Genomic DNA, 27,931 nt, shown 5'->3' with positions numbered 1-27,931 from the left:
GAAAACCAAGAATAATAAAATGACCTGAAAATTTGCTAAAATCAAATGAAAACTATATATATATATATAACTATATATATATATATATATATATTTCTGTAAAATAACTAATTCATAATTATGCTCTGGAAATGTTACCCTAGCTTAAAAAAGGCTATTTTTTTCTTGTAAAGAAAAAAAAATCAAACCAGTCTCCTTCCAAGGGTTCAAAGGTTTCAATATTTGCAAAAAGCATCTGAATGCAATGCAATGTTGATCCAGTTTTCAAAGGGTTAATCTACAGAATGTGCTCTGACAAATGCAAGTCCATCTGTGTTAATCTGAGTCATTTAAAGGGACAGCCCTGTTACAGAGGAGCTATTCAGCAAAATGCCCAGTGTGCGGTAGCTATCATGAGTGGAGCTTTGAGAAATTTGTGGAAGGGCGACCTGATGCAATCTAGATAAATGTGGTTGTAATGGAGACCAGATTGAGATAGTAGTCGCTGGTGAAGTTAGAGGGTCTCCCAGGAAATCGCTGACTGCTCTCTCTGTCTGTATTAATTGGTCCACTGAGGGCCGCCTGTTTGCGCATCATGAGAGAAATCCAAAGTGCTGCTCATGATAGCGTTGCTGCGTTTACCTGTTGTCTCATTAGCATTTCCTTTGTCAGTATTTGGGAGAATGTGTTGAATATGCAGCTAAATAGCTTAAATTCTACTTACTGCTTTTGATAATCCAGCGGAAAATGTGGATTTCATAAAATGTTGTTGAAACATCACAACAAAATGTAACCGTTGAGTCAAGGGAAAGCTTTCAGATCAAACTTGACTTGTTTAGATATATCTGAGATTTTTATTTCCGTTTTCCACAGCGAGTCGAGGCTGTCCATCATTTGAAGCCCAATTCATTGTCTGAATATTGTGTATGAGGCGAGAAGTCAGAAAAAAAGTTGATGCTGCATGCCAAGTGCACGTATGGCACGTTAGTAAGGGTTACACCATCATTTCATCATCATCTCTCTCAGAATTTATTGTCCTCAACTTTTGCCCCTCTTTGAACATACGATGAAAACATGGAATTCAGTTACGACTTGTGAATGGGAGCCTCTCAGGGGGGATTTGTGGATGTTTTTGTGTGTGTTTCAGCCTGCAGATCACTCTTATTTGTTTGGCACGAAAACAGTTAATCGAGTCTCCAAAAAGTGACAAGCGTAATGTTATTTTCATTCATGAAGGATATGTAGGCTAGCTTCATTTGCATTCAGCTTTGACAGATGTGGACCAGGCAGGGTTATGTTTGTTTACCGTTCCTCAAGGACTACATGGTAAATTAGAGGTGTTTGATTTAAAGGACCACAGCGTCTGTTTTGTCCCCCTTTGGGACATCACAGCTTTAAGGAGATCACTTCTAACCTGCTCTCACTCCTAAATGCATCATGAAGCCAGAAGCGCAGCCTACATTGACTGTATGTTGACTGAAGAAAATTAAACGCCATAATGGAAAAGTTAACTTCAGTATCAGCAGGGTTATAAATTGGCACATAATGTTAATGGAAAAATTGTTGTACAAGCTTGGAAACATCGGCCATCATTTCACTACACCTCTAGAGGCAACAGCCAATTTCGGTGGTTCCACTATAGCCAGTGGACATTCAGGCCAAGGCTCGTCTCCTGTGTGCCGCTCATTGTGAAAAGTCTGATGAGCAGATTTAAACACAAGGATGGATGGACATTTTGGCTCATCTTTGCAAACAGATATCTGCATATGAAAGCAGACAAACCTTTTGAAATCTGGATCAACATCTGTTTTTTGTGCTGTTTTTGGACACCATTCATAACCGTTTTAACCCTTTGGAACCTAAGAAAATTGTTCTGATTTCTTTCGAAAACATGAGGAAAAAGATGATGAATAATTTGGCAGGAAATGTACTAAAAATTGCGAGAATTTAGTAAAATGTGACAGGAAAAAGACCAGTAAATTACTTTAAAAAAGTAGGAGGGGGTCATTAGAATTTCTTTTAAAAAACAATGGGAAAATGTTGAGAAAACTGTATTTTTAATTATTCTAATTAAATATTCTAAATTATGTTACTGAAATCAATTTTCCGCACTTTTTTCCATCATTTTCTTGTTTGGTTTTGTGTGTTTGGGTTTTTTTTTCTTTTCTTTTCATTTTCTTTTCTTTCTTTCTTTTTTTTGCTTATTTAGAACATGGAAAGCGAATTTCCCAAAGAGCCAGTGGGCGTTTCCATTACAGATTCAGCAAAACGTTAGCAATATTTTTGAAATGTCCATCAAACACAATTGTGAGATGACAGCGTTTTCATTCAGCATTTCAACTTTCCAAGAAGCATGGCGATGGATCTTCAAAACATTAGCAGTTTTATTTCTATTGCAGCCATTGAACTAGTTGTCAGTATTTCCAGTCGAAAGTGACATGCGCATGTTATGCAAGCGATTATGGAAAAGCAAGCCCCTCATACATGGCCACTTACACGATTTCTGGGAGGTGATAGTCCACGATTTCACAGAGGAATTGTGGATTCAAAACTTCCACTCAACTTTTGAGGAGTTATGTGATGCAATAACAGCTCTTGTAGCGCCTGCTGCATCATGCCCGAGGGAGCCGGTTCCTTTAGACAAGCACATAGCCAGAGCATCATGTGACCTATGAAAAATGTTTCCTTTGCTGTTTTGTGAAATGTGGCTTTTTCAAATTGCCCGAAATGCCACTTCATGCGAACGTAAAAACTTTTTTGTGATAGTTTTTTCAAAATGTACATGTTTCCATTAGATGTATTTTACATTGGCAGTTTCATCTTGCGCAATTCGAAGGTTAACGGAAACCCCCCTAGTGTTAAGTTTATTCATTCTCGGCTACTCTTCTCGGTCTCAGTGGACGAGGATACGCTCCCTATGATGTAATTGGATCATTCTAAGGTAACGGAAACAGGACAATTCTTATTTTAAAGTATTAATAAAAAACATATATAAAACATACTTATTATATTCAATATCTGCCAATATATCCCCCCAAATCTTACACACTGGACCTTTAAAAAAAGCTCATAAAAAGTGTCAGTGACAATTGTCAGTGGGTTCCAAGCAGGCTCCAAGATTGCATTTCAGCCAATGTTTTTCGGCTTTTTTGCTCTCATTTGACTTGTATGCAACCAAAGCCCACTCATATGTGACTGGTCAATGCTACTCTGACTATTAACAGAAAACAAAGTACTTCCAATACCAAAATCTTGTCCTGTTGCCTACAGATTCTGCGTACAAAGTATCTGTTTATAGAGATTAAGTGTTGTAAAAAATCATAGAATTTAAACAAAATGGATTTACTACAAACAGGAAAAAAAGCCCTATTACTAGGATCGCAAAATAATAATCAAGGCTTACAGATTTTAACTTACTGTTCGTGCATCACTTGTGTTCTTCATAAATTTTAGCTTTTTACAAGTCTCGAATGGTTCCTCAGTGTCATTCACAGCACTCAAGCTGTGTCACGCTCCCCTGCAGAGCCTTTTAAACCCCCGAGGTGCAACGTCTATCGCCTCTGAGCTTTACACAGCCGATATTTATCCGGACCGTACGCTTCTTGCTCATAACACACTGTTAACTCAGAAACTTTATTTCAAACTAAACTGATGGATTTCTCTGTTTAAGTTCATTTAAAACAGCTGGCTTTAACATTTTGACTTTACATTTTAGTAGTTTTTTATATGAATTCAAGTATATATCTATTTCTGCATCACCTAACTCACTGAGGGCAAAGGTGAAGGGCGTGGTAACGACAATGTTGCCCAAAGTAATGATGTAACGGATAAGAAACTTTATAAACAGAGCCGACATTATAATCAATCCTTTACTTCACATGCGTGTGTTTTTACAATTTGAAAACCAATTTATTATCTAAAAATTGGGTAGGTAGAAATACAGAGCGCGCGCAGTATGATACTCACATGTTTTCACATTGCAGTGTTATTGGAAAGTACTTCAGTTTCATGGCTGCTAGTGAAGGAAATAAAAAAGAATAATATCCCACACTGGGGTGCAGTTGTGGCGCTCACAATCTCTTGTTTTTGTTGGCCTCATTAGGTCAGCGCTGGTGCTTGTGCTTATTCTCCCCTCTGGATATTTTTCACATATCATTGTTGTGCTCGCCATGAAATCCGAAAACATGTTTCCTTTATTGTAATTTAACGATTTGTACATCGTGTACCCTATTTGGAATTCATGAGTGTCATTTTACATCGCCTTCAAAGCGAGAGAGGGTGATTTGTTCAAAGCGGTAAACATTAAGAGTGGAACTTTGGCTGGTGTATCAGATGCATTTAGTGAAGGCTTCTTTCATCTCGTACGTCTGCGTGTGTGTGTGTGTGTGTGTGTGTGTGTGTGTGTGTGTGTGTGTGTGTGTGGGCATGTTCGGGGCTGGGCAGGAGATTTCTCTCTTTAATCTCCTAAATTACTCTGAACTCACATGTGGATATGAGAAGTTGTAAATTACAAACGTCTGCGCTGAATTTGTGTTGAAGGATGTAAGGATGTGGAAGTCTTTGACAGGTGATGCTGTAAACTCGCCCTCTTTGCCGACAGATATCTCCGTTTCATCAGACTTTTTGAGGGTGTTTTCAGACAAGGTTAACATCTCCCATTAATATTGACAAAATCATACAAGACCCGTGCTAATTCACAGCCCCGACTATCTTATTTGTGCTCTTAAGGCCTGGGGGGAAAGGCCGGTCTGTGTGTGTGTGTGAAAGTGAGAGGAGATCACCCTGGGCTCATTAATATTTCACCAACAATAAGGCTGGGTGTCACTCATGCTCATCACCGCCGTAATGAGCTCACACTGCCCTCTTAAAGATCTGTTTATTATTCAGCCGGGTGTGCCAGAGACTCAAAGATACCGAATGTCACGATGTGTGAAAATCTTTCCCAAGGTCAGAGAAACACAAATGGTGTGAACGCTGTCAAGTAAGCTGTAGTCCCCTCTAGTGTCTGAGTTTTAAGGACGTGTATTGAACTGTTAATGTGAATAAATATTACTAAATGTTTTTCACTTCAAACTGAGGGAATTAAAAATTAACCTCTCAAGTGCTGAATCTAATCGGTACCTGTCATGGGCAAGGTGTGTTTCTGCGATTACCTGCGCGTCTGTTAAATATTCCAGTGATTTCCCCGCTATAAATGAATCACACAGCCACAATAATTATCACCTATCTGCACGTGCATGTCTCTGTCACTGATGTGAACCGAGAGCATGTGAGGAGATACTTTTTGTAAATTTAGGTTTTTTCATACTTGTTTACAGGGGACTTTTCTCCTACATGGGAGCTTTTTTTTCTCTTACATGATTTCAAATTTCTCGATGTTGAATCATACGTGTTTAACTTGCATGTAATTTCACTTGCATGTTTTTTTTATTTTTGTGTGGCCTACCCAGCACAGCACGAGCCGTGTAATTAATCACACTGTGCCAGAAATACTTTACATATGTGGCGTATGACTCAAAACTTTCTGCAGCAACTTCTGTGGATAATCTGAGCTAACGAGCCAATTAACTAATTAAACCACCTGACTGTTGCTGTGTATATAGAAAAGCTGCGGCGTCTTAAAAGGAGCACCTATACTGGGCTCCCATTTGCATGTGAGCGCTAGCAGCTCATTAGGGCGCATGAGATTATTATTTAAAGAAAGCTGGTAATTAATGATTTGTTTGCGCTACTTTAGGAAGCAGGAAGCAGTTTGTAACTGAATGTCCTCAGTTTAACCAATTTGTCTGCAGCAAAGTAGTTCATCCAGTTAAACAAAGCAACAGATGCATCACATAGTTGTATTTATTACATGTACATGGTAGTTTTACAATATCATTATAGTACTATAATTTATAAATTTTGTTAAAATGCTCATAGAAGGTTTTCTTTGACATATTTATGTAAAATACAGACAGATTAATGCTGTGTCGTATGCTTGAATAAAACAATATATAGAGTGATATTAACATTTGTATTGTAAAATTGTGACAAAACATTACGTAAAGTATTTGGCAACAAGAAATGTTTCATCACATAAGTAGCATATGACTCTTTTAAATTTTTTTTTTTTAGAATATTTGCTATTAAATTTTACTGTAATTGTTTAGAAGCATCAAGATATTGTTCTTTCATCTAAGAAAAAATAACAAGAGAAAAAGTACAAATGTATCAAAAAAAAAGGGGGAAAAGGCATCGGTTAGAGTGATAACACTGCACACACCGGCTTCAGAGGTGGAAGTTGTTTGAGCTTATTTAAGCGTTCCTCCTGAAACCTCAGAAATGATAATGTAATTAATTACATTTTGGTAACAGAATATGATTGATCTTATTAAGCTCCTTTCATAGATCCATTGGCAGGTTGCTTAAACTGTTTTCCCTTTCATAGCGGCTGAAAGATAAATACACCTCAGATATTCTTTTCATTGCACCTCTGTCATTACTAAGCCCTCATTTGCTCGAAGGCATCAGGCTCTTTATGAGAGCCCCAGATTTTTCATTCCTTAAAAAGTCCATTTGTCACACACTCAGGCCATGTGTCTTGTATTTCAGCTTTGTCTCTGCAGCTCAGGTTGGCTCGCAGGTGTCTGGCTTCGCTCCCTCAGTCCCTGTCATCCTCCAAATCTGCCACCCACTGGTCCCTCAGCTCATGAACTGTGTGTAGCCCTCAGCGCCCGTTACTATGACATCCATCCAGATCCTCATGGCCTCCGGGGACGGGGCTACCATGTAGTAGAGGCGATCGTGGGTTTTCACGCAGAAGGTCAAAGACGGATTTGGGCTCTGTAGGAGCACAGGGAGAGAGGGAGAGACCTGTTAGACTGCAGGCGGCACCTGTTGCATCTTTTGCCTCAGAGAACAGAATAGATAACATCATATACTAACCGTTAAAATGTGCTTTTATATTGTGTTTATGATATCCTGTGCCTTTGCAAAATGAGAAAAAAATAATTGAAATTAAAAAGAAAAACAATTTAATCCAGTCTAATATGGATTTTACCATCTAAAAATAGCTCCCAATTAAAACATTCCCTTTTTTATGTAACGCAGACCTCCAGTTTGGCAGCAGGATATTGCAATTATGTGTCAAGTGTGTAATTGCTGCTCGCAAACAGCCAGACTTCATAGATAAATTATGAGACTGTAGAAATGTGGCTTTCCTCTAAAATGATTCATTTTTAATACAAAACAAAAATAAAAGATGTGCATGTATGTAATTGAATTAAAGTTCATTATGGTGAATTGTTAGAAATTTGCTAAGATTCAGATTCAGATTCCTTCAGATTTTATTCCACTACAGTTATTGCTAAATTTTAAAATGTTAAACAGCCATACAAGACAATATAAAATACAGATGAGGTTCTGAACTATAAGTAATGGCAAAAAAAAAAGAGCGTTGATTACCTTTGTGGCGCTGCGCAGGTGATCGTAATAAACCTCTTCAATCGCCTGAAAGTAAATGAGTCCTTTCAGCTTGGTCTCATGCTTGTCTGAGAGAAGAAAAAGAGGAAAAAAAACATATTAAGATACATTACATTACGCCTTATACTGATGCAAGACCTCTGTCAGCCCGAGCAGACAGTACAATCAGACAGTGATGTGGGGATGCATTTCATGTTTGTCTTTGGCCAGATAATAACAAGCTGTCTTTTTTTTAAACACAAGTTTCTTACACACCTGTAGAGAAGCAAAAAAAAGAGATGGTCACACAATATTTTATCAAATGTTATTTATATTTTAAAAAAAGTGGCCTTTTTAGTGACATTTTAACCTAAAAAAAAAAAAAGGAATTACCTGGGGGGAAAAAAGATGCACATTTTCTTATGCCCCTAAAATATCTGATTAGAAATTAATGTTTTAGGGAAAAATAAATAAAAACCAGGCACAAGAATATATATATTTTTTGTCAAACAGTGCACACGCACCTAATATAGTGTTTTACAATGACATGGATGGTGAGTCCCAATTAAAAGTTTCACAATCAGGTCATTTATCCAAGATAAGACTGTTAAAAATGTTTGATTCACCATCATTAAAAAAAAAAAAAAAAAAAGTCCTTTTTAAGTTGTTTCAGTTTTTGACAAATTTCCCTCTTCCTCTTCTGTCAGAAATGACTGAAATGAAAACAACTAAGAGGTCAGAGAAATTAAATAGCAGATATCTGAACGGATGAGGATTGTTTATTGTGACTAACTTTAAAGGTAACATTTGTTTCAGAGTCAGAATAAGATTTATTACCAAGCACAGTAAAGAACAAATAAAATAAAATATAAAGTATCATTTCATAGTACTTTCTCTTAATCTTTAACAAAAGGTAAAAATCCTGTCATAAAAGTAGTTTGTGAGCGAGTAAAACAGATGAACACTAACGGAAATCTAGATGGAGAAACCCGACACAAAAACAGCTGTAAAGCGGGAAAGGTGTAAACTCTTTTTCCCAGCAACACATAACCCATGAATAGGTATGAGCCGCACTGTATCGCAGTAAAAGTTAATTAAAAGTGCGAGTCTATTTCAAGCTATGCCTGAAGTCTTTACCATCCTATTAATTTGACTTGTTTTCCTCAGTCGTACTTTCTGGATTGTCTCTGTGGGTTTTTTTTTCAGCCTCCTTCCTGCCGGCGAGGTTCACAACTTGAGCTCTTTTGTAAATCTTAAAAAGAAATGCCTCTCTTTTGTGTATCAGATCGGTTCGACATTCCCCTTGCAGCAGGTCGGACCTTCTGTCCAGTCCTTTGGATTTCTGCTCTTCACAGAGTATCTTTGGGCATTTTAAAGTCACTCATACTGGGGAGTTTTGTAGTTGTGTTTCAGGGAAACCTGTGGCTGAAACTCAACGGACGCAGTCTTTGGACTGATGGGTTTCTCTAGTTTTGGGCTTAACTGTAGGCATTTAATTTTTCTCACGTCTAAGATCAATTTTCTTCAAATGAAATCGGTTCAAAGAGTTTCTGGATCCCGCTCTTGTTCAAATAAACAGTGGTCTTTGTGTCTTTTCCATGCGCACTGGAGCGCCCGGCTAAAGAGCCAAACATCCAGCAACAATTAAAGGCAATCTTTTGAAATACGCCTGACACTTTCTCTTGCTTTCCCTTTTCCATAAGTCAAATCTGCTTAGTAATGAGATAAATGTTTTTGAAATGTGAGTTTCGTTTTATTAGTCACGAACAAGCCAGGAGCTAGCCTCCTCCCCAAGAAAAACACATCTAGAGAAAGTATTGCATCTTATTTCATCACCATCATCACCATCATCTTCGTCAGGAGTAAGGGGGTGAAAAGGCTAGGCGAGTGAGTGGAGAGGGAGAGGGGAGCAGAGAGAACAGGGGCGACAGTAATGAAAATCTACTCGGATTCTATTTTGAACTTGATTGTAAAATAATGTCCCAAAAACACGCTCATGAATTATTCAGAAAACTAACTGTTCTGGTTTCAAATTTAGGGGACAGTCCGACAGACATGAATTACAAACTGACTTTTAACACACAAGATCGAGGCGGAAAATTCCACTTAGTGCAGCTTTAATTAGTGTTTGGCTCCAGATGAGTAAACGCTGGTTGGGACAGAAGTTGGGGTTTATTGAAAAACACAGGAAAGAGTGCGAAGTGTACATTTCTCAGAAGCGCCTCGGCACTGCTGTCGGCTGAACTGAATAAATCAGGTCCTGGCCTAGTGCACAGCAGGAACTTTTCTGTACTAAGTTCTGAGTTAACGAACGCAACATGAGTGAGATTCTTATGTGAGCAAAGCAGTTTGACCACTTTAATCTCTGTGTAAACGAGGCCGAGACTGGCTGTAACTTTGAGTCCTCAAAGGCATGAGGGAGGAGTGGGAGTTTTTACTGAGGTTGATTTATGTCGCTCTTTAAGTGGTATTTGTAGATTTTTAAAGGACTTTGATAGACAGTTTCAACATATGACATAAAGCTTTTTAGAGAAAGATACCGTGTCTCAAAGTCCACACAGAACATCATTCCTATGAAGACAGTCTGCTGAGAGTGGAAGGAATTAGTGACATTCTAGATAAACTGCTGAAAACCTATAGGATTTTTACACTAATGCCCAATTAGATTCAAGGTTGAATGAGGAAATCGATTATAAACCATTTTTTAATGATACATTTCTTAACCCTTTGAAACTTGAGCACATTGGCTTAATTTCTCTCAAAAACCCTGGGAGCAACTTAACATGAAATGACCCCAAATCAGCAAAAAATTTAGTAAAAAGTTACAAGAGGATTCCTTGTAAAATTATCAACAAAAAAAGTAAACAAAAACAAACAAGGAAAATGATATAGGAAAAAATGCTAAAGAATATTAATATATGTGAATATATAAAAAATTTATATATTCTGTGATATATTTTTAATTAAAAAAATATATAGATATAGTTTGTGGACATTTCCACCTGTTTTTTGAAAGAAAAAAAATCTCTCTCCTATTCTAAACACTTAGTTATTCCTGTTTTCTTGTTACCTTTTAGAAGTATCTTGCAATTTACTTATTGCCTTTTCCCGTGTTTCTGAAGAGAATTGAACCTGTTTGCTCAGGTTTCAAAGGTGAAAATTCTTGTGAAAAGTGTCTGAATGTATCACTGATGTCAGTCCAGATTTAAAAGGGTTAAGTTTTGCTATTGATAGAGCTGCTGTAATTTGATTTGTGTGTCCTCTGTCTTTTTATATATTTGCATTTAGTTTATCAGTATTTTAATGTCATTGTGGTCTTTGTGTTTTCAGCACTTGTGTGGCGGCTGTGGCTCAGGAGGTAGAGCGGGTCGCACATTAACTGGAAGATTGGCAGTTTGATCCCCGGCTCCTCCAGTTTGCATGTCGGAGTATGCTCGGGCTGGATACTGGACCTCAGATTGCTCCTGATGGCTATATCATCGGTGTGTGGGTGAGTGAGACTGGCTGACTGAGTAGTTAGTGGGACCGTGTATGTTTGCTTTGGCCACCACACCAGTGCGTAAATGGATGGATGTGACATTTTGTGTAAAAAGTGCTTTGATTGGTCAAAAGGCCAGAAAGGCGCAAAACAAGTGTACATCCATTTGCTGTTACCTGAAATATTGTTTATTTCTGGTGTATCGTCTATTTAAGAGTACCAGGTGTAATCGGTCTTTTTATTGTCCTGATGAAGATCAGGGTCGCTGTTGAATAGTTATTTTGCTCGGGAACATTGAGAGAAATTATAACTGAGAGAAATTATCTGGAAGAATTCTCTGAACGCTAAGGAGAGGAGCTTCAATGTGTCCTTTTAACATCTGCTTTATCTGCACAGGGTCCATGCTGTCCCGCTATTCCTTGTAGCATCAATATTTAAAAACAAAAACATGTTATGCCTGTCTTGCTTAAGTTTACTCGTTATTATCATACAATCATACTGATTGGGATTAATGTCAATAAATGTGAGTGGACAGGAGGGTGAGCACGAGCAGCAATTCTTAACGTGACAAACGTTTTATTTCACTTTGTGACTCATAGTCATTATTCTTTTTTTATTTTTATGGGCATTAAGTTATTTATTGTGCGGGAGTGTCCGTGTTTATATGGCCTGCATTATACGACACAGTAACACAGCACGGGATGCACTTCTAGCAGTCCATCTTTGGAACATAATTTCACCTCGGCACTTGTTTCCTTTCTGTGCTTGAAAGTGCCTGAAGATTTTCTTTTCAACGCTTCCTGGACGTACTGAATGTGAAACTGAGTGAGCACTCGGCTTCATCTTTTTTTTTCAATATTTGTAAATCCTGAACTCGTACTTTTTTTTGTCTCTGTGAACTCCAGGGATAATGAGTAATGAGTATTTCTGTAGTGACTGGTTCACTTTAAATGTTCCCCGTACCAAATCTCAACTGGAGCAGACTGGTTTCCAGTACTCCTCATTACTGGAATTGAATGGCAACACAACTTGAAGAATAGACACGCATTCTTTGTGGATTCCTCCTTTGATCTAGATTTTTTTTAATCAAGTGGCTGAATCCTCTCATGTGATTGATCTTTTTGATTGACTGATATCAATCAGACTTCTTGAGTCAAAAGAGTTCAACTAAAAAAAAAACCTAATAATTAGACAAACATATCCTCATATCATGTTGAAATGTCACTGTATCCTCACCCACGTAATAGCAGAAGTTCCTCTTGATACGGTCAAAAACGAACCAGCGTTTCTTCCATGATTTGATCTTGCCACCCATCTTCACCAGGTGGCCCTTGCACATCTTCTCTGTGAGGATGACAAAGGGGCAGGTGTCTATGCTGTGGCCCGACGACTCCACGTGGGCGCGCAGGTCAAACTCCTCCTTACGGTTCGGCAGATAGCGTGTCATGGGACGGGCCTGTGAAGAACACGTTTTATGTTCTTTAATGCGGCTAACCATGTGGTATGAGCAGATGAAGATATGGGAGCAATTAGCACAGCGGTTTTAAATTTTCGGGGGTGGGGCTGACATGGCAATTAAGCTTTTTTTTTCTAAGCTGTTATAGTCTTCTCAATACGTTTGGTTACTAATTAAATAATTAAAGTATGAGGCTATACAAGGCCTCACTGACAAGGTATTGTGGTTTTATTTTTGATAGTTTTTAAATTCTGCTTTTAGATCTCAAGTCGGGTCTTTAAAGGAATACTTAACCCCCAGAATGATCTTTTGTATTTAAATCACTCCAAGGTAACACCCTGTGTTACCTTCAATATGTGAAGAAAACATTGTTTTTTCCGCATGTCTCCAAAATTAACAACGAATCCAAAAACTTTAAAATTCTCAATGAACTGAAGTAAATGGTGGCAGCGTTTCAATGTCAAAACATCCGTTCACAACGTCTTGGCCAGGAGTTCTGCGCTTCACTCACCCACGCCTGACACCTCCTGGCCAGAGCACGAGCTGGGGAGTGGGATTTCAGTGAAATGCACGAGCAGAGTTCAAACGCACATGCTTGCCCTGGCACATTGTCTGTGTGTGTGTGAGACTGTGTATGCAAAAGTGTTTTAAATAGTAAGGTTTTGTCAAAAATGTATAGCTGTGGGAAACACTGAGCATGTAAGTGGTTATATGAGACTTGGATTATACTGCAGGAGCTGTGTGAAAGTTTGTTAAAAAAATTAAAAATTCAATACAGTTTTGCTGTTGTTGGACATGGGTTATCATCATTTGATGCACTGATAATGTAGGAGCTATGAATTCATTTAGACTGGAGTGAATCTTCTTAAGATAAATAAGATTTGGGATGGTTTATATTTCGATATTGTAACATGCTTTTTGTTAGTGTTTGGGGATATTATTATTTAGCATTTTAATGATCGCAGTAATTGGGAGATTTGGGCAGTGACATTCATAATCTTTATGAGTATCTGCTTTTCACCTGTTGGGTTAATAGGAGAGAGGGTGAATGGGTCGCCGTATTTTTGTTGACCACACTTTCTTTTGATCACTACAATGAGTTGATTCCTTAATAATTACAATTAATTATTATTAATAATAATAAAAGACAGTGACATGACAATAACAATAATAATAATAATCATATATATGTATATATATAGATCAGGCCCAGCATCAGCCTCTCAGTGACTTTTAGTTTGTTTCCTGCAGTGGCTGCAGTTAACTACAGTTAATATAAAAATATTGAATATAGGAGCTTTATTTTGGACTCATGAGAAACCAGGTGAACTTGTCCTTGATGATTTGAATATGTTTGTTTCCTGGCAGTACTCATACCACAGAAACCTGGTAATTAAATCATCTGTCAGGATTAAAGCATGAATTATGTGTATATTATATATTTTTTGTGCCCCCCCCTTTCCACTTTTCTCTCTGTTCTTTCTCTCCACCCTCCCATTCTCTCCCATCCCTGACTATCTTTGATCTTCCCATATTCCCAGCCTCTCTTTAGTGTCTCGCCTCTCATCCTCTCCCCCAAGTCTCCCGTCCCCTCCTCCCTCCCTCTCCTCCTCTCTCTTCTTCCCGCCGCCCGTCTCCTCCCGCTGCTCCACTGACCTGGGAGAAGTGTTTCTCTCTCATCTTCACCTCCTCCTCCACCAGCCTCAGCCTGTGGGCCGTCTCATCCTGAAGCCTCCTCTCGGCCTCCTCTCGCCTCCTCCGCTCCTCCTCCAACATCTGCCGCCGAGCCTGCACCTCCCTCTCCTGGGAGCGTCGGGGAGAGGAGAAAGAGGAACAGATGGGGAGAAGAGAAGGGAAAATAACAGGGGCAAAAGGGAGACGGGGAGAATATGTAAATGGTAGGCAAATATTGCAATACAAAGTGAACGACTGTCAGAGGATGCACAGGAGAATTCAAGTCCCAATCCAGGGTTTTGTAAAATATATCCCTTAAGTCTGTATATAGAGGGGGAAGCTTTGCTGATGTAAAATGATCCTTTGCAGCTTTCAGATACTTACATACAGGTCTACTTTGTTTCAACATGTAGCAATAATACAAAGGTAAACAAACTACTTACAACTGCATTTCACCACACCTCGAGCTGAGGGAGCACTCTGATAAACTTTGTATTTTTTTTTATCTATTTAACAGGAGAAACATGAGACTCCTGGAATAGATAAAAAAAGTTACTGTTCATGAACTTTTAGGGGAATATGTTGTATAATTTATCCATATTGCCCAGCCCTGACTTTTTCCTTGGTTGCAAAGTCAGAAACCGAAATATGACTCTTGAGAGTGCGGATTTGTTTTATTTTCACTACTGGAAACTGCTTAAATATGTTGTATTAGTACAGCATTTGTTACACCAGAGGTGAAGCAATATGTTCAGGTTAATCAGTTGAAACTAGGGCTGCAACTGATGATTATTTTCATTTTGATTAATCTGCCAATAATTCTCTTAATTGATCAATAAATGGTTTTATTCATAAAATGTTCATTAGAATATTTCACAGACCATCAAGATGCATTCAAAATTGCTTGTTTCATTAGAAAGACAGCCCCAAACCCAAAGATATTCAGTTTACTATCATATATGACAGAAAAGCAGCACACCTTTACATTTAAAAAGCTGGAACTGACACATTTTTAGCATTTTTTCCTTGAAGAATTACTGAAAGCTCTAGTGTGTGGGATTTAGGGGGACATATTGGCAGAAATGTAATATAATAAAAATGTTTTTTTTATGTATAATTATCTTAATAATAAAATAAGAATTCTCATGTTTTTGTCATCTTACAGGATCTGTTTGTATCTAAATAGGGCGTGGGACCCACAGATTGTATAAATCTAGCTGCCTGTTTGTGGCCGTTTTGGAGCCAGAAGTGACCATTTTTGGCTAAGACGATGACGCTGATTGCAGACTGTAGTGACACCTCACAGACAGCTCGACCTCTGCGGATAATTTGGCTTATGGTAAAAACCCCCTGACATTGAACATTGTTGGAATTCTAACCAGGAGTTCAGGCTCGGCACATGGGAGAAGTTTCAATCTGCAGACCTCACCACTATATCGTACTAAATCCCACACACTATTCCTTTAAATGATTAATCGATCATTTAAATAGTTGCTGGTTAATTGTCCAGCTAACTGGTTAATTGACCTATTGTGTTGAAACCTGAAATGAACTTAGAGGAGATGATGTGTAGGATGTGATGTGATATCAGATGATGTCAGTCGTCCTTCACAACACAACTGTGCAGCACTAAAGCTGGGAACTCACTCGGTTCTCCATCAGTCTGGCTTTCTCCTGCTGCGCCTCCTTCAGCATCTTCTCCATCTCCTCTATCCTCTGGGCCTCTAACCCGCAGGCACTACAACACACAGAGGACAAGGAGTGTCTGATGACATAGCTACGACAAAGCTTGGGATGAACAAAGTAAACAGACATGCCTGGAAACCAAACACTGGGAGCAGGAGGAGATGGAGACAAAGGTTTCTGCCGTAAACTGAGTCTTTGAACTCCAAACTTCATCAAACACTGAAAACTTGAAGAGGTTGGCATGGCAACAGCCAGTGTAGTCGTGGAGTCACGGGAGCAGACATGTAACAAAACATGTTGTCACGGGAACAAAGCGCAGTGACCCTTCTCCTGGGAGACGGGGCAGACTTGAGTGTTCCCATGGAAACAGAGCCAATTGCTCATTTTCCAGTCTCTCACCTTTCTGGGGTACAGGCGGAGTTACCGGTGGAGACGCTGGTCTCCATGCTGTCGGAGCTCTCCAGGCTCAGGGTGTCGTACGCTTGGTTGCCACTCGGTGGCGACTGATGATGCAGGATGGAGTGATGGACTGTGGGAGACAGATCTGTGGGAGTGGAGAGGGTGCAGAGACAGCTGTCACAGACTTACAGTGCCCTCTACTGATACTGACAAGTTATTGCTCCTGCATGATTCCAACCAGACCCAGAGTTACTCTAAGTAGACCTGACACACCGGTGATGTACAGTCCAGAAACCCTCCAGTGAGCTAAACAGATGAGATGTGACTGAGGGAGTCAAGTACCTCTGCTATGCAGAGCCAGCTGCCTCCTGGAGTCCATGTCTAATGGGTTAGACATCTCTCTCAGCATTAACTGTAAACCCTGAAAAACACAAAACACCACAATTTAAATGACGTTGAATTTTTATTTACAATTTACATATGTTAAGGGAATACTTAACCCTCAAAATGACCATTTGTGTATCAGTTAGTCGTGTGTGTTTAGTTCAGTTGAATTCTTGCATGCCTCCACAGGGACTGCATTTCAAAAACAGCAAAACTGTATCAAAACAAACTCGTGCAGTATAATCCAAGTCCAGTCGTATGCTGAGAACTTTTTAAAACACATGCATTTTTGACATTTAAAAAAGCCCTCCGTATTGGAGTCTTGCTTTGAAGAGAGCATAGATAAGTTTCACTGTCAGTTCAGTTTTAAATAGTGAAGTTTTAGCAAAAAAAACCCCATGATTTTATAAATTAGACTTGGATTATAGTGAACGAATTGTGTGAAAGTTTAGAAACAGATGACTGATATACACCATATAGACAAAAGTATTGGGCCACCTAAACATTTCACCCACGGGAGCTTTTATAACATCCCATTCTAAATCCATAGGCATTAACATGGAGTTGGTCCCCCTTTGCAGCTGTTACAGCTTCCACTCTTCTGGGAAGGCTTTCTACAAGATTTTGGAGTGTGTCTGGGAACTTTTGCCCATTCATCCAGATTTATACACCTGAGGCAATGAATGAAACACCTGAATTAAGAGGTGTGGCCTAATACCTTTGTCCACACGGTAGTTTTGCTGTTGTTAAACCTGGTCCCCAATCAAGGAATAAATCAATATGTTTGCGGTTTTCCTTGGAAACGTGAAGAAAAACACATTTTCTTTACGAATTCAAGGTAAAATGGCATACAAATGGTCATTTTGTTGTTGAAATATTTTTTTAAACTAATGTGCTCACCTTTGTGGATGCAGTTTTCTCATGAGCAGCACTGCTGGAGTGAGGCAGTGTGCCTGATGCTGCCTGTCCAACCTCACCCTCTGATTTAGACTTCAGTAGCTGAGAAGAGAAAGACAGATCTGTTCCTTAGTTTCCACATTTGAGGGAAAAGTAGATGTGTGTTTGCTCCTGGGGGGGGAAAAAACACATCTTTTACATTCTTTTTTTTTTAATCTGGAAAATTCTTTCAAAAAACTGAAACGTATTCAATTTATGGTTACTGGCTTGCCGTACACTTCTGGGCAGGGCTGTTAGGTAACCAAGTACATTTACCCAAGAAGTATACAAGTACAATTTTGAGGCACTGGTACTTTGTGTAATATTACATTTTCTGCCAGTCTATACTCCTACTCTTCTAGATTTATTACTTTTTCTGTTACTCACCTCTTCAGCTGGGTCCAACATTGGATGACATTATTTGTCTGTACTGATGCTACAGCACTATGATACATTTAACCTCTCCACTGATGCATATTTGTACTTTTAGTCCATCAGCATGTGTAACAAAACTGGATAAGTTGTCCAACTTAGTTTTATTTTTAAAGGAATTTATGCTATATTTTACTTTGAGCATGCAGGATCAAGAACCCAACTGAAGATAAGACTAATATCAGCATCTCTTAGGGAAACATGTTGCAAAGTCCCTGAAACTACAGAAAAATCACCCTGTCTTGTCTCGTCCACTAGAGGGCCTCCTAGTCATAATGACACAGTTAGTTGAGAAGCTATCGGGTTCAGAAGTTTGAGACTGTGTTGGCAATGTATTTTGCCTGTTGTTTGTTGCCTTTTATCAAAATATAGCAAGAAAGAGTGCAGAGTTTACCTGACTGTGTCTGCGTGTGGAAAAAGACTTTGCAGGCAGTGGTGGAGGACATGACTGAGAGTCTCCAGCAGCCATGATGTCCTGGTACCAGCGCTCAAGGTTAAGAGGAGGCAGTGCATTCCTGCTCAGCTCAGGCTGGCTCTGAAGTGATGAAAAGCATGCAGCCAAAGAGGGGAAAGGGGAGCACCGGCATCAGTGACAGAAGCAGCATGAAAGGTAGGAAAATATGAAACAGTCCATGCAGTGATAGAAATTATTCAGCGCATGGCTCACAATGTTGGAAAAACTGAAAAACAGGACCCCACCATTTAGGAAAGAATAACAAACCTGTGCAGAGAGAAAGGAGGGAGGGCCACATGCAGTTGAGTGGCACGAAAAGGTAGATTCAGAGGCAAGTTGGAATGATGGAGTAGAAGAAGAGGTGGAGGGATTGAGTCTCTGCATCCCAAAGATCTGGCTTAACTGACTGACTGTGATGTACTCCTTCACACAGACAACCAGTCACACACAACACACATACATTTTCAGAACAGAGAGGAAGCAGAAAAGAACGTTACAAAGCAGAACCTATACGAAAGATTCTTTGAGATACTGTCAATGTGCGTCGGTGAATTCAGTATTTAGTACAGAGAAAACATATCAGAGAGTATTGCAGAAGGCAGAGTGTCTACCTCACATGGCAGAGCTGGAGCGACAGTGAGGGAGAGGCAGTGGAGAGCAGCAGGGGAGGAAGAGTGAGGTTGCATAGAAGCATTCCCGTACATCTTATAGACATCAGAGAGCCTGAGGTACTCCTGCAGCGACAGCCGAAACACAGTGATAAGAAGGCTGCCAAGAGTTTACACTTGGAAAAGTCATGCAAAGATGCACAAAGCAAACATGTCAATGATGTTTTTGCACCATCTCACACTTCAGTTCTAGAAAGTATAACCACACAATTTGGAAAATGTAAAACGCTGCAGAAACTTTACAGCATACACACTGCAAGCTTGCTGTTGTTTGTCAGTATTTGCTAACACACCATCATGCCCGTTTTCTATCGTAGAAACCGCCGCATTTATTAGCCCATTTGTTAGCTTTTCTTACAAAGAGGCCTTTGTGGAGATTTACCTCTTGCAGCCTAACAGGACAGGGTTCAGGGGAGGGGATGTGAGAGGAGGAGAAGGAGGCAGAGGAGGGACAGGGGCTACTAGGAGGACCGTCCACAGAGACAAGGTCAGGTTCGCTGATGTGAAGAAAGTCCTGTTTAAAAAGTTCATCAAAAAATCCACTTTGAAGCTGTTGTTTTTTTCCAGACTTCTCCTCCAGCTTATTGTCCACAGACGGGTTTGATATGTTCCTGCTCACCTCTTTCATGTTGTTGTTGGGCTTTGGGAAGCTTCTCCCTCCTGTCAGGGTTTGGTACCTCTTTTCGAGAGCACACAACCTGTCTTGCTCCTTAAAGACAAAAACAGGCACTTTCATAGCTTGCTATGCACCACACTGTGAATTAAGTACATACCCACTGTATATTAAGTATATCAGCGGTGAAAAGCTAACCTTGTGTAGCAGCTGCAGAGTCACTGTTCTGTCTCTAGCCATCCTCTCACAGTCCAGAGCCGCCTGTAACCCCAGCTGCTTCACCTGAGCTTCCATAGCAGCCATCTTTTCCTGCAAACCAACCAGTTTTCTTGAAGCCACGCTGACATATGATCTCATGTTGGTGATCATATTTTACACACACTTATATGTGTTTTCTGCTACACACCTTCCTCTTGGCCAGGCTGCAGTGATACTCGGCTCGCTCTTGGAGGAGCTGCGAGCTTTGAGCCTCCTTCTTCTCATCCAGACTGCTCTCCTCCTCCAGCTGGCAGAACTCCAGCTCCTCAAACTGCTTGGTCCCAGACTCCAGAGCTTCAGCTTTCTGTCCACATACAGATATACATGCAGGTTATTCACGCTGTTTGAAATCAATCACTCAGTCAGTGAAGGATAAAGGATAAGGCTAGCAATATTCTACATTTTTCTTATTGTTAACAAAAAAAATCCCATAAAATGTCCAAAACCAACAACGATTAGTGTTAGACTAGTGTTGTTTGTGCATCCAAAGCTCCACTATAATTATTTTCTGTCACCTCTTAAATGTATATTATATCCTCTTAAGGATTGAGGGTTATCTGGAGCCAATCCCAGCTGAAATTGGGTGAAGGTGGGGTACAGCCCGGACTGGTCGCCAGACTATCCCGAGACTAACAGTCATTCAAGGGCATATTCACGCCTAAAGGCAAATTAAAGTTAAATTAATTAACCTAACCTGCATGTCTTTGGACTGTGGGAGGAAGCCAGAGAACCTGGAGAAAACCCACACTGACAAGGGGAGAACATGCACACAGAAGCACCCAAACTGTCCAGCAAGCTCCGCTGAGAACCCCTTTTGCTGTGAGGCAACAGTGCTAACGTTTGCACCACTGTGCCACTCGTGGCCAAAGTTTGATACATCTCATATGCCCCCCGTGACATTTCCCTTCTGTTATGATGAACACAGGCACTGCTGCTGTACTCACTAACATGTATTCATCCATGCTCGAAAATAGTCCCCAGCAGAAGCACTGTTTACTCCTGTTTGAGTAACATTTGCTCAAACCTACTGTGCTCAGTTGTTTTGAAAATCCCAGAGCCTTTAAAAAAAATTAAACTACATTTCTGACCCGCTACATAAGATTTACGTTCTCACTAAGAGTGCCAAAGAAAAGCTGAAGAGGTCATAAAGTATTAAGAGAGAAACAAACGCATTCTTGATTTTGGTGTTTTCATGGGATTTCTTCACAATATGAAAAATATACACAAATGCCAGCCTTATACTTTAATGTCCACGATGAAGCAGCCAAAATCTGACACCATGATATTTGATAATAATCTGCCTGTAAACTTGAAGTGTGCGTATGTGACTGGAACCATTCATGGTAAAAAGACATGCAAAGCTGTTAATGACATTATTAATGATTACTAATTGCCTTTGGTATTTCAAGCATTGAGAATAAGGGGAAAGCAGAGATTAAGCAGCAGCGTAAAAATCGCTGCTGGAGCAGCAAAAGCATAGCTAACTGTAAAATGACACATATAACCCTATATGTTTAGATAATGAAGCAGAAAAGGAAGAAATGCACAGTCTGCAGATTTATGAGTAGCTCTGAGTGCTTCAAAACAGAGTCAGTGTTACGTCTGCAGCCGGTTCTGTTCAGAGCTGTGGTATTCGGTATATTATAACTCACTGTTGCCAGCCAGTGGGCTGCGTGAGAACACTGACCCTGCTGAGCTGCTCCTGTAACTGTTCCCTTTGAGACAAGAGGCACTTATCAAACTGCCTCTTCAGCTCATTGTACTCATTCCTCTGCTTTTCCAGGACCCTCCGCTCAGCCGACACATTAGCCCTCCCCTAAAAACACATAGAAACACACACACATACGCACGATTGGGACCGCATCCACACACACACCAACCCAGGGAGAAACAAAAATAAAAAAAAAATCACACACAACTCAAATCCATGCAGGCAAGCTTTAAAGCTAACAGGCAGTTAAAGTATTAGAGGAAAGAAGCAGAGGTTAGGTTGGCAGGTGCGTTAAGGATCGCAGTGCTTCACACATTTGTTAAAATAGGAGAAGAATTGAAATATGTGCACATCTGAATCAACATTTTAGTGTTCACATCCAGCTAAAAGCCTAACACGTGAGGAAGATTTCAGCTGTTGTTGGGGTTTTTTTTTCTTTTTAAACACAAAAACTGTTTGACACTTCAGAGAAAAGACAGTTTGTACTTTGTGTTTTAGGACAGACAGTTATTAAATAAGCAGTGCATGTCAGTGGAGATCTGGTATCTAGACTGCACATTCAGGAAGGTGTGAGTTTTTATACAGTCAGACGTCCAAGAACATTCACGTGCAAACTGTATGTAGAAGACCAACAGCTTTGAGCAAACGACAGCATTTATGTCATCGTGTCCTTTTGTCCCATGTGCCCACCTTCTCCTTTCCTTTCTGGGTGGCCTTGTCCAGCTGGCTGAGTTTGAGCTGCAGCTGAGAGATGATTTCATTCTCAGCCTCCACCTGCTCCTGCTCTGCCCGCCTCTCTGCCTGCAGCAGGGCTTGCTCCATCTCCACCTAAAGACAAATGTGGAGTCAGAGTCTGCGAACCGCAAAGTACAGTCGAGCTAAATAAATACTTCAAGGTGAAACAGCTGCCATTCCTCTCACTATAAGAGTCGATCTAAAAGCGTACAAGCTATAATGTCTTTAATGCGTGTGTGTGTGTGTGTGTGTGTGTGTGTGTGTGTGTGTGTGTGTGTGTGTGTGTTGACCTCCTGTTTGGTCTCTTGTAGCTGCAGCTCCAGTTCACTGACTCGATGCTTCAAGTCATCAACCCTGGCCAAGATCCTGCTCCTCTCCTCCTCCAGGTAGACCTGCTCCTGACCGGCTAACAGCTCTTCACACTGAGGGCGCATAATAAATATTTAGGCGCCTGGACTGATGACAAATTCACATTCAAACCTCATATTGATGCACTAACAAAGCAAAATCAAAAGTCCTAGATTATGGTGATGTGATTTATCAACATGCATCAACTTCCACTCTTGCGCCCCTAAATGCTGTCTACCATTCAGCCCTTAGATTTAAAACTGGAGACAGCTATGGATCCCATCACTGTTTTCTCTATAAAAAGTGGATTGGTCTTCTTTTTCCAGTCAAAGAGACCAGCATTTGTTTTTATTTTAACATAAAGGGCTGCTTGAAAAGTTGCCGTCTTATTTGACATCAGTTATTGACAGGAGAGCTGGAAACCATGAACCATGGAAACCCACGCTCACTGGGCTTGTTAATGCTGCAGGTTCCTAGAACTATCACTGATTTTGGAAAGAGTGTTTTTAGATTCTCTGCACTGCACACATGAAATGAATATCAGTGTCAGCTGAAGCTTTATACTCTGCTTTCAATGGGTCAATTAAAAAATCTAATCAAAATCCTGACAGATTTTGTCACTTGTTTTAATTGACTTATATGTATTTTGATTTATAATTTTTTTAAAATTATTTTACATTATTTTATTTACAATAACTGATATTGTACATGTTAAATTGGTAGTTTTATTTCTTTATTATGTACTCAGGTCCTCACTTGAAAAATGAGATCTTGAGCTGGGTGGGACCTGATTAAATAAAGGTTTATAAGTGTATATGTGTGTGTGTGTGTGTGTGTGTGTGTGTGTGTGTGTATCGATGTTTGATTATAGATTTCTAATCAAACAAAAACATAAATCATGCCTGTATGTATGTGTTTATTACCTCTTGATGTGTGCTCTCTGTGCTGCTTGACTCCTCTCTCTGTGTTTCCTCGTCGTTCTCTCCCCCCCGCTGGGCTCTGTCCTGAAGGGACATCCCCCCCGCTGTGTCCGAGCAGGTCCCCGTAGCGCCCCCCAGCAGCCCGCTCCTCACCACCTCGGCCAGCTCTGCAGCACTGTCCTCGTGATTATAGTCCGCACACAGATTGAGGATGGTCTCCAGCCTCTGTCGCTCCTGCAGAAGAGATGTGAGACGTAAGTGAGCCTGTCCCACATTATAGGTCAGATTGCAGATTAGCTGCAAGAGTCCTTGTGTGACATTGTCCCATTTAGGCAGCTGTCCCTCAGCCACTGGCACGGGACAACTGTAACCTGATAGCAGGAAGGCCGAAGCTGATGTAGTTTGTCTCTCGGGAGGGGGTTTATAGTAAAACATGTCAGAGCTGGAGCTGTTTATGAGATCAGAATTTTACAGACTTTTATAACTCAAAGAACAAAAAATGGAAGACGCTGGTGAGTTTTGGCTGCTGGGATTACTCTGCAACAGTTTTTACTCTCCGATCATATTGCTCTTCTTTTACATTCTTATTTTTTTTGTTCCTCATTGTGTTTTGTTTCTTATGCCACATGGTTCTAGCTTGTGGCGAGTCTGTTGTCTCTCATCACTCCAAACAATGGGATGCTTTCTTTAATCTCATCAAAATAACAGAATGTGAAACAATAATTAGGAATCTGGTGAGACTGGGAACAATTGTGCCTGATGTGCTTCTTCCTGCAGTATTGTTTTATTATTTCCACAACCAACAGCCATTTTTGTCTGGCATTTAAATTATTCAGGCTGTTAAAATAACCACATAAGCTCTGTCAGCACTGACTTTAACTGCAAGATTTACACCTCAGACAGTTGTCTGTGCTGTTTGCACAGTTCAGTTCTTGACTTCAGAGATTTAAACTGGCAAGTTTAAAAGTAAAATATGGACTTAATGATAGAAATATAAACCTATAATGAACCACATATTTGGATTTGACAGCTTTTTGCTTTCTTACCAAGAGTAAGATTAGAAGATCTCACTCTCATGTCTGTGTGTGAAATTTACAGTTACAGCAGATGAGGAGCTCAGCACAAACACTGGAAGTGGGGGGGGACAGCTAGCCCGCTTCCATCTAAAGGTAAGAAAATCGGCCTGCCAACACCTCTGAAGCTCTTTTAATAACATGTTACATCACGTTATTGTATGTTATATCAGCTGGATTTTGTTACGGTAGATATTAGAGCGGTGTTGACCCTCTCATCTAACTCAACACCAAAAAGACTGTTCTATTTTTACTGAGATGTTACAGTTTTTGGCCATTCAAATATTTTTGCATCATGTATTGCCATAGAAATCAATAACCAGAACCTCCCACAAAAATGGAAAATATTTCTGCAAATTTCCTGGTGGAATTGATGCTAAAATTAACTTTTCTATCACATCTTTTCCTCTCTTGCTGTGCCCTTTACGTTTGCAAGTAAGAGATAAAGTGCAGCATGGGATTTTTAAAGAGCAGCAGTATTTGTGTATGTAGGTTGGGTTCAATAAAGTGAGATTAAAAAAAATCCTGCATAGCTGTGCCAACTGTGCTAAGAGAGCAGTGTGCCACATGCAGGGCATTCATTTAACAGAGAGGAAATCCTCTCTTTGTCTCTCTCATCTATAGGCCTACAGCTGATCTTTTTTTGTGTGCTTCTGTTAAGGCTGCTGTACAAACAATCCAAGAATCTATCCAGGAACCCAAACATAATTCATAGCGATCCAGCTAGTTTGCCATTAAATTCTGTGTGGAAATTTCAACACACCTGCAATAGAAAAACAGGAAGCTTAGAGGTCCCCTGATACGATGATGCTATGATGATGATTCAAGAGTAATAATGCAGTGCCCTTCTTAAAGTAGTTCAAAACAGTTTTGACATTTTGGGAACAAGGATTAAATTAGAAGATGGAAGCTTTCATGTCTGAATGTTAAATATGAAGTTAACGTCACAGTCCAAGTTTTACACTTCAGTATGTGCTTGCTTTTGTTTAGTTTTTCTACTAAGCTAACTGTCTCTTGGTGTGAGCTTCAGAGTAAAATCTGTTATTTTTTACACTTTTTGTACAGTTTGAGCAAATGAGATAATGTCCTAATTAGTGGAGGAGGTTTTCTAGCTTCGGGCAGAGCCAGGCTAGCCTTTTGCCTTTGCTCCCAGTCTTTATGCTAAGCTAAGCTAACCGTCCCCTGGCTCTACCTTCAGAGTAAATGGATAGAGCGCTGTTAATCTCTGAACTCTTGGGGAGAAAGTACATAGGCTCTCACTTATTCCCCAAAATGTCTTACTGTGCTTTTAACAGCAGCCTTGCATTATCATTCAAGCTTGAAGCTCCATCTGCCTCTACGTGATTTGTCCCTTAGCACGCTGACGAGGTCATAAAGGAACTTATTTCACACAGTTGTTATCTACACTAACATGTGTGCATCCTACACTTAAAAACAAATGATTTGGCTCAACAAAAAAATAACGCAATGGTTTGTATCAATCTTTTTGAGTTATGACAACTTCTAATGAAATCAAGTGTAATAAGCACATTACATTGAGTTAGGGGAATGAGTTTCTCTTGTACAATCGAAGGCATTTTTAAGTCACGCTAACTTTATAACTGATAGAAAAACACAAGCTTATAAGACAGAAAGTAAGAAATGTCCTTCGGTTTGTAGTTGTTTGGCCTGCAGGTCTTGAACACAGCCTTCAATGTCTGAAATGTCCAGGCATGTTAAGTGGTCAGGGGAGTGGACTTGAAATCCTGAACTGACAGAGGAGAAGTTTAATTATCAAGCAATATAATTACCTTACTACAATTTAAATTTTGTTTTCAATAAATTAACACATAAAATTGAGTTTAGATTTGACACAATATTAAGTTGATGTAATTATCAACATTATTATGTTAACAAAACGTATTAAAATTATGTTGGCAAGGTTTCTCTAGATCAATAAATTAGAATTTTTATGCTCTGAATCAGGAGGTGGTGAAAGGTCCCCTGAATTACTGTGTATACAGGAACACATATATTTTACAGTATGCATGCAGTAGCCTGAGCCTTAGCATAACCAGGAATCACCCAAAACTTTGAAATGTCAGCCAACACAAAATCTCAATGTAGAGTTACATAAATTGAGTGTTTGGTTGAGCTTAAGGCTTTATTATGGGGTAGTGGTGTAATAAAATAGAATTTGCATGTGGTGGTGTTTAGCTTTCCTTAAACATCATAATATCACTGTCTGGAGTTAATTCCAAATATGCATCACAAGCAAAAACAGTAATCAGCACACCATTGGCACTAGCAAAATCACTTACCTGGTTATGTATTGTTATGGCTTACATTGTTTTCACATACCGGCAGTGATGGATGGAGTATTTAAAAGCCATACTTGAGTAAAAGTACAGACATCTTACCAGGAAATGAATGTAGAAGTTAAAGTCACCTAATAGAATATTACTTGAGTAAAAATGTTAAAATATCTGATATTTACTGTATTCAAGTATCAAAAGTAATTTCATGATGTTAAAATTACTTAAGTATTAAGTAAAAGTACAAGGAAATACTGGCTATAAAACAAGGCCTTTTTTTTTTTTACTACTTAAAGGATTTAAAGAACAAAATCCAGTTATTCCTCCCTCCTTTCCTTTCCTGTTTCGTAGTATGTAACTAAAATGCTTAGGGGAAATGTATCGGAGTAAAAATATCCATTTTATTAAGCACATGTTGTGGGGTAAATGTAAAAGTTAAAGTACGGATACTTCCAAAAAATACTCAAGTACTCTAACTAAGTATTATTACTTTGTTACATTACTCCACTGCATACTGTATGACTCAACACAAACGTGCACATGCTGTATCTGCAGCAGTCAAACGCCTATCAGTCCAACTCAGACGCACGTTGTCAGTAACTCTTATTTGTTACCAGAAACCTTTTGGTTCCTGAAATAGTCTGTGAACATGGAGGGCCAGGAACCCCCACCCCCTGCTCTCCCTATGGTCCCTTCAGCTGTCAGAGGCAGGCTGGGGTGGGGGCCGAAGAATGGTGGTGGTGGGAGGGCTGGTGGGTGTGGACTGAGGATGGATAACAAGTATGCAGTTAGTGATCTAGTGTGGGTGCGAATAAAACAGAGCCTTCAGTCCAGCGGTGGCAACTCTGAAAGTAAGAGCCACTCTTCCTTTTGATAAATATAGTGTTGAGCAACAACCAGCCGCGCCCTGCGCTCTGGACCTCAAGACTTGTGGAGGAATGTTCACCCAGGGTCGCTCTGGCCACATGGGCCGACGATGCCAGTAATGCTCCG

General features: G+C 39.8%; 1 protein-coding gene across 7 annotated transcripts in view; it reads right to left on the bottom strand.

Annotated features, from left to right (window-relative positions):
- Positions 1 to 5,826: 5,826 nt before the first annotated feature.
- The window catches only part of phldb1a (pleckstrin homology-like domain, family B, member 1a), a 36,990-nt gene continuing 14,885 nt past the window's right edge, over positions 5,827 to 27,931 (bottom strand). For 4 of the 7 annotated variants that reach the window (XM_042499944.1, XM_042499945.1, XM_042499943.1 and 1 more), the window contains 19 exons: positions 23,575 to 23,805; positions 22,594 to 22,725; positions 22,259 to 22,396; positions 21,545 to 21,673; positions 20,006 to 20,161; positions 19,798 to 19,908; positions 19,606 to 19,695; positions 19,369 to 19,500; positions 18,930 to 19,052; positions 18,586 to 18,741; positions 18,259 to 18,399; positions 17,397 to 17,495; positions 16,455 to 16,533; positions 16,113 to 16,257; positions 15,675 to 15,765; positions 14,010 to 14,156; positions 12,134 to 12,353; positions 7,423 to 7,508; positions 5,827 to 6,801 (listed from right to left, as the gene is read on the bottom strand). In XM_042499944.1, coding sequence (XP_042355878.1) covers positions 6,661 to 6,801; positions 7,423 to 7,508; positions 12,134 to 12,353; positions 14,010 to 14,156; positions 15,675 to 15,765; positions 16,113 to 16,257; positions 16,455 to 16,533; positions 17,397 to 17,495; positions 18,259 to 18,399; positions 18,586 to 18,741; positions 18,930 to 19,052; positions 19,369 to 19,500; positions 19,606 to 19,695; positions 19,798 to 19,908; positions 20,006 to 20,161; positions 21,545 to 21,673; positions 22,259 to 22,396; positions 22,594 to 22,725; positions 23,575 to 23,805 — 2,547 coding nt within the window. In that variant the 3' untranslated portion in view covers positions 5,827 to 6,660. The remainder of the gene's footprint in view (positions 6,802 to 7,422; positions 7,509 to 12,133; positions 12,354 to 14,009; positions 14,157 to 15,674; positions 15,766 to 16,112; positions 16,258 to 16,454; positions 16,534 to 17,396; positions 17,496 to 18,258; positions 18,400 to 18,585; positions 18,742 to 18,929; positions 19,053 to 19,368; positions 19,501 to 19,605; positions 19,696 to 19,797; positions 19,909 to 20,005; positions 20,162 to 21,544; positions 21,674 to 22,258; positions 22,397 to 22,593; positions 22,726 to 23,574; positions 23,806 to 27,931) is intronic. The other 3 variants (XM_042499948.1, XM_042499946.1, XM_042499950.1) reach the window with 3 other exon arrangements.

The sequence above is a fragment of the Plectropomus leopardus genome, chromosome 13, assembly GCF_008729295.1.
Source record: "Plectropomus leopardus isolate mb chromosome 13, YSFRI_Pleo_2.0, whole genome shotgun sequence".
In the NCBI taxonomy this organism is placed as follows: Eukaryota; Metazoa; Chordata; class Actinopteri; order Perciformes; family Serranidae; genus Plectropomus; species Plectropomus leopardus.
This window is presented reverse-complemented; position numbering and strand designations above follow the sequence as displayed.